At 40.9% G+C, this 15,284-nt stretch overlaps 1 protein-coding gene across 1 annotated transcript in view; it reads right to left on the bottom strand.

Moving 5' to 3' along the window:
* The window catches only part of SV2C (synaptic vesicle glycoprotein 2C), a 148,493-nt gene that overhangs the window by 23,999 nt on the left and 109,210 nt on the right, over positions 1–15,284 (bottom strand). Inside the window, exons 5-8 of the mRNA XM_006775452.2 lie at positions 4,893–5,026; positions 4,391–4,480; positions 928–1,038; positions 380–468 (exon numbers count right to left, since the gene is read on the bottom strand). Coding sequence (XP_006775515.1) covers positions 380–468; positions 928–1,038; positions 4,391–4,480; positions 4,893–5,026 — 424 coding nt within the window. The remainder of the gene's footprint in view (positions 1–379; positions 469–927; positions 1,039–4,390; positions 4,481–4,892; positions 5,027–15,284) is intronic.

Genomic DNA, 15,284 nt, shown 5'->3' with positions numbered 1-15,284 from the left:
GGGACTCCACCAGACACGAAGATCCCATTGACCTGAAAGTATAGTATACTTTTCCTGCATATTCAAGGGAGAACAAAGAGGCTGCTGTGGCTGGGGCCAACCACATGAGGATGGGAGGGAGGAGAAGTCATGGGGGACAGATCACCCAGGGTTTTATTGGACTTTCCAAATATTACTGGTTTTGCCAGCACAGCTTTATGACAAGATAAGTGAAATGACTGGATTATAAAATCATAACTGTTAGCAAATCTAACGTGGATAAAATTCTTTCCTAAATGTTAACAGCATCAAACAGCATAAGAAAAGAAAGCAGCATGACTAGGAATTACAGTGTGGATATATAAAGGTTTCACTCACCAAGAATTTCAATATCACTTACCCAAAGGACAGGGTGAACCAAACGATTGTAAGCTTTATTGTATTTTCCCTAACTGGGTAGTGGAAACATCTCATAAAAGTCATCCAAATCTGTAAAATATTAGAGAGTTAGTTTACTTATACAGTTATCTAGTCAACCCCACTCCCCACTCCCCACCCCCTCCAACAAATTATTTAAAAGTTGAGTTTTCTTTGCACTGGATTCATTTGAACTTAAAATGTAAAAGCTAGACTGCTAGAGGCTAGAGAAAACCAAATACTGGAAATTTCATTTACCAGCTTCCTGAGGTCAATGGGCAAAGCCTACACAGCACTACCAAGACTCCACCGAACACCTTCCCTTCCCAAAGATGAAGCATCTAAGTTTCCCCGATGATCCCAAGGGGATCCTATTACCTGGTCCCAGTCCAGAAGTCAGGTGTCTGAAGTGGGGAGAAACCCATTCATGGAATTGGTCTGTCAACCCTGCTTCTGACTAACCTCAAATGCAACAATTGACCAATAGACTATTGACTATTGGCCAATAATTCAGACGGGCTTGTTACTTACTCCATACAGTTCTGTGTGGATCCGAACGAAACACCTCCTGTACCATGTTCCTGTGTCACTCTCAATTTCAATCAACTCATCTATTTGTTTTGGGGTTTTGATTCTGTTTACCTGTAAAGAGCAACAGAGGGCAAAGTGCTGAGTTCTCTTCTCTGATGTTGCTTGGTTAAGGCTACCATCTGTTTTTAAAGGAACAAAAGCTGACTCCAACAAAAAAGCAGGCATTTGATAATCACATCATACATATATGAGACTGATGATGCAAGTGCACAGACCCAAATGGCACCTAAAGGAACTGAATAAAGAATGAATGGGAAGGAATACCATAGGGAAGTAGGGGAAGGGCAAGTAGTAATGAAATAGTGTGAAATTAAAATGCCTTTCTCTGAATCATTACTACAAAGGCACACATTAGCAGATAAAACATCCAGATAGGTCAGCTTCTGGATTAAGAATTATTTGCTTGGACTAAAGTGATTGTACATACTTTTCTTTGAAACCTACTTATTTGATGAATTTGGCCCCTAACCATAGTTCTGAAAGTTTTCCCATCAAACTTTTATCCTTGGAGCATCACTATTGCCCTCCCTTCCTTCTCCCACAGCTTAATTAGCTCACAGTGACTGGTCAGCAAATATCTACAGGTGACCATAGTGCAAGGTCAAGTGAATGAGCTTCGATGGCAAGCATCAACATTGAAGGGGAATGAGTGATGGAGGGTTGGCATGAAAAGCTGCATCTATGACTTAAGTTAGCTTCTTTTTGCTAAGGAAAAGAACCAAGAGTCAAAAGAAGTAATGCTTTCAAAATCGAGAATGAAGCCTGAAAAGAGAGAAAGAGAAAAAAGAGGAAGAATGGATCCTTTATGGATCTGTCCTTTCTTATCCTATGAAAAACTATTTACTTGCTTTTGATAAATCCGAGAGGCACAGAAATGTACACACGTTACCCCTGCCAGGGATAAATTTTGAACAGATTTTTTCTTTCTGGAGATTCTGCCAATATCCAAAACAGCACTTCTATTGTGAGAATTCAGGTACCGAGGTTGTCTTTCGATGGAGGTGCTCTGGAGACCCTTGTATCTTTCAAATTATACCAGGTAGGCAGTAGTCTTTTCCTGACTACGTAAACAAAGATGTCTATATTTAACAAAAATAATGTCTGAGTTAAATATGGGATTCCAAATAGAGTCAGATCAAAACATGCCATGTAGACACTGTTTTGTGATACTGTACCTACATTTTTTTTTTAATCACAGGGGTGTTCTTATCACTCAATATATTACTTTTGTGAGGCTTCCTCTTCTCCACTCATCAGTGTTTGTTTGTTCATTAATGCACAGGCACCCATGGGGTGCCAGGCCTGACACTGGACCCTGGAGATGCAAACATCAAGCACTTACCATACAAAATAAGAAGTACTCTGATGGAAGTGTATATCAGATGGGAGAGAAATATTGTAGAGAACACCCACGTTCACCTGGGAGTGTGACAGAGAGGAGAGAAGGCTTCACTGGCTACAGAATTTGAGCTGGAGTTTATGGAGAAATTTGTCATTTGCCATTTGTGTAAACTATTTGGAGTCCATTCCAAGTGGGAGGAATACTATCTGCAAACATCAAGAAGTGTGATAAAAAAAAAAATACTGTATTAGCCTGGCCAGTGTGGGCCAGTGATGGAGCACGACCTATGAATCAGGAGTCACAGTTCGATTCCTGGTCAGGGCACATGTCTGGGTTATGGACTCAATCCCCAGTAGGAGGCATGCAGAAGGCAGCCAATCAATGATTCTCTCTCAGCACTGATGTTTCTATCTCTCCTTCTCCCTTCCTCTCTGAAATCAATAAAAAATGTGTATATTTTAAAAAATACTGTATCTGGAAGCTAATTCCAGCAGGTCATAAATGCAAAAAGTTCATCAAAAGGTTGGTGAACCTTAAAGCTTCAGCAGGGCTGAATCCTATTGCCTGCTGCTGAAATAGCCGAAAGCACTTCCCCAAACCTGAAAATCTCCCTGTAAAACAGTATTTAAGGTATGGGCATAGAAAAAAGAGCTTAAGCAGGAGACCTAAAAGGAATCCATGTATAGTCACTGTGTGGTAGATACTAGTATAACAAGAAAAAAATGATTTTGAGATTACCCATTCTTTTGGATCATTTCCACATTATTCCCCTTTTACATAATAATATTACCATGAATGGTCATGGCTGGACTTGGCAACTCCAACCACTGGAAGAAAAGCCGGTAAGCAGGACAATGAGTCCCTACAAAGACACTTTCTCAGGAGTCTTTGGTAAACGGCTTACCCGCATTGGGCTGAAAGGATTGAGTGATACCCAGTGTCTAGCTAATGTCTTGAGAATCCTCCAGCTTCATGTTCCTTTAATTTAAAAACAGCCTTCCTTTATTGTGTGTCTCCTAAAAAGAATGGCCTACTCAAAGCTTCCAGGCCCTCCATTACTGACCTTACTTTCTCCATTACACTCCATAAAAATTTTGCTAATGAAGAATCTATGATAATTTGGACAGATGACATATTGAAGTCTATCTTTACATTATGAAAATATATTTCCTAAATAAAAATAAAATAAGTTAGATGTGAGGGGACTGTTTAATTAGGGACTATTTCACTTTTTTTTTGGGGGGGGTGGCCAATTAAGTTTTATCCTGGTGGTGATAATAATTAAGGACAGTTAATTCTTCCAGATCCCATTCATGAGTTTAAAAGCCTTCCTTTATTGTGTGTCTCCTAAAAAGAATGGCCTACTCAAAGCTTCCAGGCCCTCCATTACTGACCTTACTTTCTCCATTACACTCCATAAAAATTTTGCTAATGAAGAATCTATGATAATTTGGACAGATGACATACTGAAGTCTATCTTTATATTACGAAAATATATTTCTTAAATAAAAATAAAATAAGACGTGAGGGGACTGTTTAATTAGGGACTATTTCACATTTTAAGAACTATAATTCATATCATTTATGACACTGAATCATGAGTTTAAAAAATTCCCTAAATCCTAGACACTGGTTTATCCCCTCCCTATTTCACATTTTAAGAACGATAATTCATATCATTTATGACACTGACGATCTTACTTTTGTCCCACTTCTGTCTTACTTTATGTATTAAACCCGTTTTAGACAAAACATTTTTCATCTAACTATATGCTGCATATATAAAAAGATTTAAAAACCATGTTCCTTCTAAAGAATTCTGTGCACCCAATTTTCGTTAATTTAGACTGGTTTCCCCATTGAGAATAAACTTTGTAACAAGAGAATCAAAGAACGTTCATGCAGAGGGAGCAGCACATACAGCAGCAGTGTGGCAGGCTTAGGTAAAAGGGGCAAGTATGAGGAAGGGAAGGTGTAGCGAGAGAGGAATTTACAATCCGGCCTTTCTAGAAACAGTTTCCCACCCCTGGCATAGATGATTCTCTGAGGAGCAGTACTCACCGTGAAGACCTTCTCGGGCTGACCCCGTGCCCTCATGTTTGTGTCATGAATTAACTTCAGAATCATCCAAGCTTCATCATGTTTTCCAACCTAGCAAATGTGAGTAGAAATCAAATTTGGTGTCATTGTGAAAATGCATTTAGGTGTGTCCCATTAGAACATACAGACTACTTGGATATCCTTGAATACCTTAGCAGTTCAATGGATGTGCCTATAACTAGAAATAGCGCCTTTGGATGGTAGAATTTCTTTATAGAACAATAGCCATGTTCTCTTCACTGAGCAAAGAGTAAATTGCTTGAGGAGGAATAGGAGTGCTTTCTGGCCACAAGGCAGCTTGTTCACATGCTGGGTGTTGGAAGCATGTCCCCATCACACCAACCCCTCCACATAAGGAAGGAAAAAATACCTCTCAAAGAGGCAGACATGCTGTTCTAGAATTAACAAGCTACTGTCTCCAACGTACGTGGCTTCCTTGAGTATCAGTAATAACAAATGTTACCTCCAACAAGAACCGGGGGCTTTCAGGCATGAATGTGAGGGCCACCACCGAGCAGACACAGGGGAGGGCGCAGACAATCACGAACACACGCCAACTGTGAAACTGGTAGGCCGACCCCATGCTGAAGCTCCATCCTGGAAAAGGAGGAGGGGAGGGTGAGGGAGAGGCACCCCTCAGACTGCCTGCTGGGAAACGGCGACTCCACAGTCACTGTGGAGTCTACACCTCAAGTTCATTCGTCAGACCTTGGACCCACAGAAGAATGAGCTGACCTGGGCTGACCAGCTCAATACCACCAACCTCATTACCACCAACAGCACCACCCGTGGCAACACGACTGCCAATAGCGGTGCTGCGAAGAAAGATGCTTGGAACCAAAGGGGTCAGGGCCTAAGTATGTTTATGAACAACCAAATTTTGAAGGCCAAGAAAAATTAACTTGGGATAATATTTTCCCCAATAGACTATTCTGCTGGGTATCTTCTGTTCGCTCCTGCAGATCACTCTCCACTCTCCACCGAGTGTGTGCCAGGAAACGGATGTCTGTGGACTGCATCAACTGGCTCCCATGCCCTCCTCTTCCATTTGGGTTTGAATAGAGGAAGGAGAACAGGGAGTGGGAGTGGGGCTAGGGTATTTATTTCCCTTGCTTCCCTTCTCCCATCTCCCTGGCTGGGTGGAGGTTTGACCCTGGGTATGCCCATCCCCTGGAACCTTCTGTAGACACACCTCTTGTCAGGTTCTGGCAACCCCTCCCTCCTCTTGCCCTGTGAGACACAGGTGGGTAGAGGATGCCCTTCTGCTACCAGCTCCCAGGTGCTTATTACTCCTTTTTGGTTTCTCTTTACCGTTCCCACATCACTCTTTTCAAATGGCCCCTATGAGAACATCATCACTGCTTGCCAGCACCCTGACCAGTGCAATCATTAAGAATTGCCAGTTGCGGTATCTCTTTCCACATGCACATGTCATCCAATAGATCAAGAGAATTTTAAATTCCCAAACAGCATTTTTATTATAATAGGAACAAGCTTAATGGGATACAAATAGAAATCTCTTCATGGACTAAAAGAAAGACAGTCTTATATTTAAATGAATATAAAATGGTTGAAAGCAAAATTCAAACATGATTCTAAATGAGAAATAATGAGGCATATCAAATCCAATTGAAAAAAGAGGAAATTTATAGAGGCATAGATGAATTATGGGAGGCAAAAATTTAATTTTGGGCAATGCTTGGTATTATAAGGCTTTTTTTGTGAACAAAGTCATAGTCTACACTACACCCCAGGAAAGCAGTATAATTAATCGCTGTTTACAGAGCAGCCAGGGAGATTCTGGAGGTGATGTAACTTCAAGGCCACAAAGCTGAAGTTACATATCAGAAGCTTCCCCACCAGGATTTGAGGCAGAATCTGACAGCACACATGGCCTCCTTTCTATGCACACTTGCTCTTAAACGCAGAATCTGCTGACGAATGATGTAAACCTGCTCAATCAATCTTAGATTAATCAACATTTTCTGGGAACTTAATACATGAGGATGATGTGAATTGCTAAATTAACTACATTGTAAACTTTAGGAAGGGATATCTATTCTCAATGTTTTATGCAGCAGAAGTTCAAGTCTCCAATATCTAAAAGGCAGAAGAAATTCTATGATGAAACAGAAAACATACCTTGTTCAAATTTGATCTGAGAGGGTCATAGAATTTCTTTGTAAAAAGCTCCTAATGCTATTATTATACACGTTAGAAGAAAAACAAAAGCCTTAGATGGCTGATTGAGGCAAAATGCAGGGTTTTAATTTCAGGCTACAGCCCAGTACACGGAGAAAGAGCAAAGACAAGAGAGGGAAAGGTCTCTGGTGCCTCTGCTAAAATAAATTAGCTCTGAAGATGCAGTTTTATAAACAAAAATGGGAGGGTTTTGATTTGTTTTTTTAAAATGAAGTTATTTAACTAAGGAGAAAGTCCCCCCAATAAATAGCAGGAAACTCCTGGTGGTAGACAGAACAATGCTCCCTCTCTGGCAAAGATGTCCTCACCCTCATGCTCTAAACCTTCCATGGCAGAGGGATTCTGCAGGCCTGATTAAGTGTAGGATCTTGAGATAAAGTGATTACCCCATATTATATGGCTAGGCCCAACATAAGTACCAGGGTCCTTAGGAGGTAAAGAGAGAGGCAGGATAATCAGAGTGAGAGCAGGAGATGTAATAAGGGAAGCTGAGGTCAGACAGGGGTGAGGTTTGAGGATGCTACAGCACTGGCTTTGAAGCTGGAGGAAGGGGCCACAAGCCAAGGAATGTAGGAGGCTTGTAGAAGCTGGAAAAGGCAAGGACACATATTCTCCCCTCAAGCCTCCAGAAGCCCTGTCAACCCATTTAAACCTCTGACCTCCAGAATGGTAAGGTAATAAATTGTGTTGTTTAAAACCAATCAATTTGTGGTGATTTGTTACAGCAGCAATAGGAATGCAACACACCTCTCTTTGTAGGAATAGATCTATCACTAACCTGATAGATATAAGTTTACTTGAAATTTTATTCTCTATAGAACCTCAGGCCCTTTCGTTTTGCTCGGACTTCTCCAGATGCCTCACCAAGGACTTCACGCTCCTTCCTGATAGTCTTAGAAATATTGCCCTTCGCTCTTCCTGCTCCCAAACATCACGTCCGTGGGCGGAGAGACAGTTTGCAGCGTGATTCCAGGTCAGCAGTCTTCAGTCCACAGAGAAAACTGGACGACAAATAGGATCTAAACCTAGAAGAGAATCAGCTGGTCCGGAGTGCACTCGCCTCAGTTTGGGATGTAGTTTCTTCAGGTGGAGACTCCTGTTTGCTGCTGAAGGTCAGCCCACCCGCCTCTGTGCAGATCGCTCTCTACTTCTTCAGCTGCGAAGCCTGTCTCCTGGCCCCTTGCTTGGGGGCTGTGTACGCATGTGTGTGTGTGCTCACAGACATGCAATGTGGTGGTTTCGCTCTGCATAAAGGGTGTATCATCCACCCATTTCTTCCCAGAGCTCCAGCATCCTATTTATATCTACACAAAGATGCCTAAGGGCATCTCGGTTACGGTGTCCACAATGGAACTTGGGATTTCTTACTCCACTACCAAACAAAATTCTTGTTTCCCTCCTAATCTTCCCTATTTCAGCAAATGATACACCCAGACATTCGTGCCCCAAACCAAGACTTCATCCTTGATTCTTCTTTATTCTCTCTCACTACCCTCAATGTCCAATCTCTCAGCCAGTTCCAGTTCCAAGATATATCTCAAAGTTAGCATGCCTCCCAATTTCCACGGTGCATGCCTAACTCTCCTTTTCCTGCCTCCCTGGTCTTCCAGAGCCCACCCTCCTGACAGCAGCCAGACTCATCCTTTTAAAGTGTCAACAAGAGCACTTCACTCTGCTGCTTGAAAGCCTCCAACAGCTCCTAATAGGTCTGGAATCAATCCACCGGCCTTACTGTGGCCTCTATGGCTGACAGAAGCTGACTCTTACCTATGCATCTGAGCTCATCTCCTACGGGTCCCCTCACTCAGCCTGGGCCGGTTCCATTGACCCGCTGTCAGTAGTTTGAACATAACAAAGCTTAATTCCATCCTGGTGGCTTTGCCATAGCTCCTTGGGAGCCTAGCATGCATTTAAAAGGCAGTTTGTCGTATTTTACCCCATCTTTCTCTGAGATTTGAAGTGGGAGGGTTTTTCAGTACATCTTGTCCTCGATGTAGTCCCCTCAGGGTCTCTGCCTTTGATATTTTCCCTGCCTGAATGTCTGCACACATGGATTCCTTTTTCACACCTTCCAGGTCTCAGTTTAAGGTTATCGCCTGAGAGAGGCCCAAACCCTCAATCCCACTCTCTATCACTAATGCCTCTTTTATTGTCTCCCAAGCAGTTACCCTGCCTAAAGCTGTCATATTCATTGAATTAGTTACACCTTTGCTATCTGTTCCTCTACCCACCATGAGAGCAGCTACTCTGCTTTGGTTACTCACCAATGTATCCCCAGTGCCTACAGAAGTCCTGGTCCACAGCAAATGTTCTTCAAATGTTTGTTCAATGGATACACTCACACTGAGCATGTGTGTACATGAACATCTGCAAAATCACTGCAGGCTACTAAGACAGTAGGTACTCAAGTATCCTTTTGACTCATTTTCTTTCTGAATTCATGCTAAACAGCAAAATAACCTCGATTAACTTTTTCACATTAAATTAGTAACGTATATGCAGTAAAATTATTATTATTATTTTTTGGTTATACAGTTCTGTGAGTTTGATAAATGCAGAAAGTCATGTAACCATCATCATAATTGGGACAGAGACCAGCTCCATCACCACAAAACAGTCCTTCCTGCCACCCTTTTGGAGTCAACCTGTCCTCTATTCCTAAACCCTGGCACCCCCTGGTCTGTTCTCTGTCCCTATAGTTTTGCCTTTTCTAGAATATCATATAAATGGAATCATACTGTCTGCAGTTTTTAAGTCTGGATTATTCGCATAATGCACTCATGCAGATTGTGGCAAGTGTCAACAGTGTGTTCCTTTACACGAATGAGCAGTATTCCATTGTGTGGGTATATCAGTTTACTTACCTGCTCAGCAGCTGGAGGACATTCGGGTTGTTTGCAGTTATAGGTGAGTCTAAATAAATCTGTTATCAGCATTTCAGACAGGTGTTTGTGTTCCCCAAAGTTTTCCTATTCTCTTGCGTTAATTCCTCGGTGTGGGTCATTTGAGTCAGATAATAAGTATGTTTTACTTTCTAAGAAACTGCCAAAATATTTTCCATTTCCACCAGTAGTATATAAGAGGTCTAGCTGCTTTATATTCTTCTCACCATCTTTTTGTAAGTTTTATTTTTTAAAAAAATTTGGCCACCCTAATAGGTGTGTAGTGGCATTGCATCACAGTTTTAATTTGCACTTCCCTAATGCCTAGTGATATCTTGTTGTACTTTTTGTTCATTCATTCAGACTTTTATTGAGTGTTTATATTTGTCAGTCATAATGCGGTAATGTGGTGGCTAATAAGACTTACCCCTGCCCTCTAGGATTAGACTCCAGTGGAAGAGGTATAGTTGTTAATAGATATGATAAGTGGTATTACCCATGCTAGAACATGAAGAAAGTGTGCTGGCAATACAGAAGAGGTGGAAGGATCTCTCTCAAGAACCACAGCCAAATTTCTTTTTTGATTTCAGTTCATGAACAAAAAGAGCAAATTCTTAAGTTTCTTTCTCCTTCCATCACCATTTATACCCCCTATACCTTCTTCTACCTCCTCCTAGCTATCTTCCCCTCTGGTAATCACCATGCTGTTGCCTGTGTCCATGAGTATTTTGTTTGTTCATTTGTTTGTTTTTTGCTTAATCCCTTTTACATATCTAACATCTAAGTTAGAGATACAATTCAAGTAAGTACTTAAGAAATAGATGAGACCAGCCAGGATGGACTGTGCGACGCCAGATCCCCAATTCTTTCCACCTGTTTTATAACCCAGTGATTCAGAGAGAGGGGAGCCCTAGAGTGGTCAGAGGGAGTCCAACCTCCTCTGCTTTTAGGACGTGCCCTGGAGTGTGTGCTTGTGTCAGAGACGGATGGATGAGACCCTGTGGCCTGAATGAAGGATGGACTCAGTGAGGGGATTGAGAAATGACCTAGCACAGTGATGCCGAACCTATGACATGCATGTCAGAGGTGACAAGCGAACTCATCTTTTGGTTGATTTTTCTTTGTTAAATGGCATTTAAATATATAAAATAAATATCAAAAATATAAGTCTTTGCTTTACTATGGTTGCAAATATCAAAAAATTTCTATATGTGACATGGCACCAGAGTTAAGTTAGGGTTTTTCAAAATGCTGACACGCCGAGCTCAACAGGTTCACCATCACTGGCCTAGCATATACTTTGTAAAATGAACATACCCTTATCTGAATTGAAAATGAATAAAAGAATGAAGGGATGAAACACTGACCACTGTAGCTATGAAGCTGTGACCGCTTGGGACCCCTCCCCAGCTCCATTGCAAGACGGCTTAAATCTGAATTTAAGAGTGACCGAAAACGTAAACCACAAACATCAGGAAGAGGGGAGACATCAACCTGAAGTGAAGAACGGAGTGTAAAAGCAAGCCGCCTGTAACTGGGAAAGCATTGCTCTAGGACACTCATCTGCATTTAGTAAAATGAGCCTTTTATATGTTAGCACTGTGCCTTGTCTTGAAAAAAAAAAGATTTTTTGCGTGGATGGTGGTTCTAATTGTCCTTTGGACTTTGTTACAAATACCCATTAAAATGTCATACTGAGGGTTTATCTAAACATAATGTCAACTCTATGCAAGGAAGGAGCTCAATTAGGGTGTTCTGGAAAGCAGTTACTGCACAGCGATAATCAGTGTGGTGCTAATAAGAGCGCTGTGAGTCTTGCGTAATGATCCAGACCATTCACAACCTCAGGCTGATGTGCTCTGAATGCAGAAACCAGCTGCCTCCCCAGCTGCCTGACTGTCTGCACTCTCTCGAGGTGCAGAGGCAGGAGTATGTGATGCTCACAGGAGAATGCTGGCTCCCGGGTCTGTCCCTGATGCTCTGGTGAAATAGCGCCCACTTCACTGATCTATACATATCATTCCATGATATCATCCATGACAACCGTTGGCAAGAAGACAGACTTTAGGTGCAAGACACAGATCCAATGATCTAAAACATGAATATAATATTAATTAACATTAATAAAAATACATATTAAATGTGAAATCAGTTTTCAATAGTTAAGAAGTAAATAACCTATTTATTTGTTGGTGGTCTTTTAAAAATAAATATATATATATTATTGATTTCTGAGAGGAAGGGAGAGGGAGAGAGAGATAGAAACATAAATGAAGGAGAGAATCACCAATCAGCTGCCTCCTGTACACCCCCTACTGGGGATCAAGCCTACAACCCAGGCATGTGGCCTGGAATCAAACCCAGGACTCTTCAGTCCACAGGTCAATGTCCTATCCATTGAACCAAACCAGCTAGGGCTGTTGGTGGTCTTTATCACAAGACACAAAGCTAAGTAAAATTCTCTTTGGAAAAGGGGCTCAAAATCCATTTTCTCAATAAGCTTAGGAAGGGAACCATGATTAGATGAATTTCTGACTTTATTCTCACAGAAATAAAATTTTATCCCCTTAACATGTCACTGATTTAAAATATGAATACTATCTAATCAGCATTAAACATTAATCCTTGACAGGAAACTCAGGTTGTCATTCATCTAGCATCGTCTGTGACTCCAGAAGTCGTAATGAAATGCAGCTGGAAAGTCTCTGTAGCTGATATCAGCAGAGATTTTTGCCTCATTCTAATTTGTTTAAAAAATACACAAAAAAGTCTGTGTGAGGGAAATACTGTAGTTAAACACACTATGGTCCAGCCATGCAACAGAATACCACGTAACTATTGGCAAAGAATGAGGTAGATCTCTGAGCTGATATAGAAACTGTCCAAGTTACATTACTCAGTGAAAACAACTCCTTTCAAAACAGGATAGTAGTAGTGATTGCATTTTTTAAAATATATTTTTATTGATTTCAGAGACGAAGGGAGAGGGAGAGAGATATATAAACATCAATGACGAGAGAGAATCATTGACTGGCTGCCTCCTGCATGCTCCCCACTGGGGATCGAGCCCACAATCTGAGCACCTGCCACCAACCGGAATCACTAAGCCAAACCAGCCAGGGCGATTGCATTTTTATATACACATAAAACATATCATTATATCTAGAAAACAAGTGGGAGGAAAATACACTAAACCAGTGGTCAGCAAACTGCGGCTCGCGAGCCACATGCAGCTCTTTGGCCCCTTGAGTGTGGCCACAAAGTTTCAATCGCACTGTACGTGCACGCCCGCACGTGGTATTTTGTGGAAGAGCCACACTCAAGGGGCCGCAGTTTGCCGACCACTGCACTAAACTATTTGAAATGGTTACTTGGGGTAGGGAGTGGCAACCAGCAGGGCTTTCACTTCTGATGTGATTTCTTTACTTTTTTGAGTTTTGTGTCACCTTGCCTTACTTTCACTCAAAAAGGGGGGAAATCTCTTCAAAGAATTGCAAGCCTTTGGTTTTCTGAAATACAAGGTCTGATGGGGAAAGGGAGTGGATAAGGAAACTGGAATGATAATTGTGACACTCTTCATATCCACACAATTTTCGGAACTAAACTACTGTTAGTAATTCTGATTGTGACGAATGTAAACACTGACACCACAGTGCTCACTTAGAGATAGCAATGAGGAAGTGGCAGAGTCTACCCTGGTATCTCTCTGGGTGAGAAACAAAAATTTCATAGGCCTTTCATTTTAAACCTGTAACTCCAGTCACATTCTAATGCTGGATTCTTGGGGCAGAGGCCAGTTGCATCTTGAGCCAAAATCATGTAAGCACCATTGCTAACAGTGAGACACAAAGCAATCACGCATGATTAAAAAAACCCAAAAAACAAAAAACAGGCAGGGATCTGCCTGCAGCACAGAATCACGCCTTCAAGAAATCAGAACCAATTCAACTGGAATGACACAGTCCAGGGAACAGGTCTAAGGTTAAATTCCAATCAACTGGAGTAGTCATGTCTTTGAGAGAAAGCCCAAGCAACAAGCCGACCTTTCCAACTAATTTCTCTGTTTCCGAGCTCGGGTCTTACCATTCGGAATGCACACAGTGAGTTGTCAATGGACGAAGGAAGTCACACTATATGTCTGGCTGCGGAGTTTGGCTTGTGGCCTTACCCATGCTTCCAAAGAAACACATTTCCTGGTGGCTTCTGAAACTCAGAAATTCATGGGCTTATTTTTTAGTTTTTTGGTTTTTTTTCTGGAATATTATCTGGAGTGCTCTAAGTATGAAAAGAGCAAATGAGAGGAACTTGCGAGAAAGAATTCTTTTTTGTAAAAAAAAAAAAAATTTTATTGATTTTTTATAGAGAGGAAGGGAGAGGGATAGAGAGTTAGAAACATCGATCAACTGCCTCCTGCACACCCTGCACTGGGGATATGCTCACAACCAAGGTACATGCCCTTGACTGGAATCGAACCTGGGACCCTTCGGTCCGCAGGCCGACGCTCTATCCACTGAGCCAAACCAGTCAGGGCCAGAAAGAATTCTTTTTGCAGCAGTAAAACTCACTCAAGCATGATTCCACTGAGAAACATGATGAGTCTAAGTGTTTGAAAAAATGATAGCATAAAATGTGTGTATGCGTCTGTTTTAAACAAGGGTCCTTTAGAATTTTATTTTGTAGATAAACAAAAATATAGAGTTAATATGATAATGTAGCTCAGTCAAAACTTCATCAAAGATTTTTATACAAATATATCCTATAATAGCCTATAGGACAGTCCAATTTTGACCATATACAAATGAAACTTATAAATGTAAAGGCAGCTCATCACTCTATAAATACACTTTGTGTACATTCATATTTATTATCTGATAGCATAAGGGCATGCATTAACTTTCCTTTGCTATTTTACTAACATAAATAATAATTTAAGATGAACTGTGTATGTCTGTAGATTTATATTAATATATAAACTCTTATATAAGCTGATGTCCATTGATAAAAATAATAAACCAATTACATTCATTTTGTGAACAGGTATAGTCTTAGGACACTGAAAACCAATAAAAGTAAAGATTGAGAATTCTTATATTAGGTAGAGCATTAGACTAACAGCCTCTAAAGCTCACTCTAAGTTCTTGTGTCTGGAGCAGATGAGGCAACAAATCTCTCTTGAAACCCTGGTAAGAAGTGGAACACTTCCAAATTTTACAATACAGAACAAACTGGTAAACTGCAGTTAGTTCTGACATAAGTGCATAAAGTTTGCTAGAGGACTTGTAGCAAGATAAATGACACTTATTCTGTGTTGTAACAACTCAGTCAATCTGCTTTCAAAGTAGGTGTCCTGAAAATACTTTTCCCCCTAAACCAGTGATGGCGAACCTATGACAGGCGTGTCAGAGGTGACATGCAAATTCATTTTTTTGGTAGATTTTTCTTTGTTACATGGTATTTAAATATATAAAATAAATATCAAAAATATAAATCTTTGTTTTACTATGGTTGCAAATATCAAAAAATTTCTATATGTGACACGGCACCAGAGTTAAGTTAGGGTTTTTCAAAATGCTGACACGCCGAGCTCAAAAGGTTCGCCATCACTGCCCTAAACAGTGCTCCATACAATGTCACGGTCTCTATTCTACTCCAGGTCAAGATTTCATTTTGTTCTTTGCACATGGCTTCAGCAAGATCTTGCTCATGATCAACAAAAGCTCTGTCCATTCCCAGAAGACTTTTAATGATACGACACAAATGCCAATGGAATT

This window comes from Myotis davidii, unplaced genomic scaffold (assembly GCF_000327345.1).
Source record: "Myotis davidii unplaced genomic scaffold, ASM32734v1 scaffold44, whole genome shotgun sequence".
Classification (NCBI taxonomy): Eukaryota; Metazoa; Chordata; class Mammalia; order Chiroptera; family Vespertilionidae; genus Myotis; species Myotis davidii.
The sequence above is the reverse complement of the archived record's forward strand: the minus strand, read 5'-3'. Positions and strand labels throughout refer to the sequence as shown.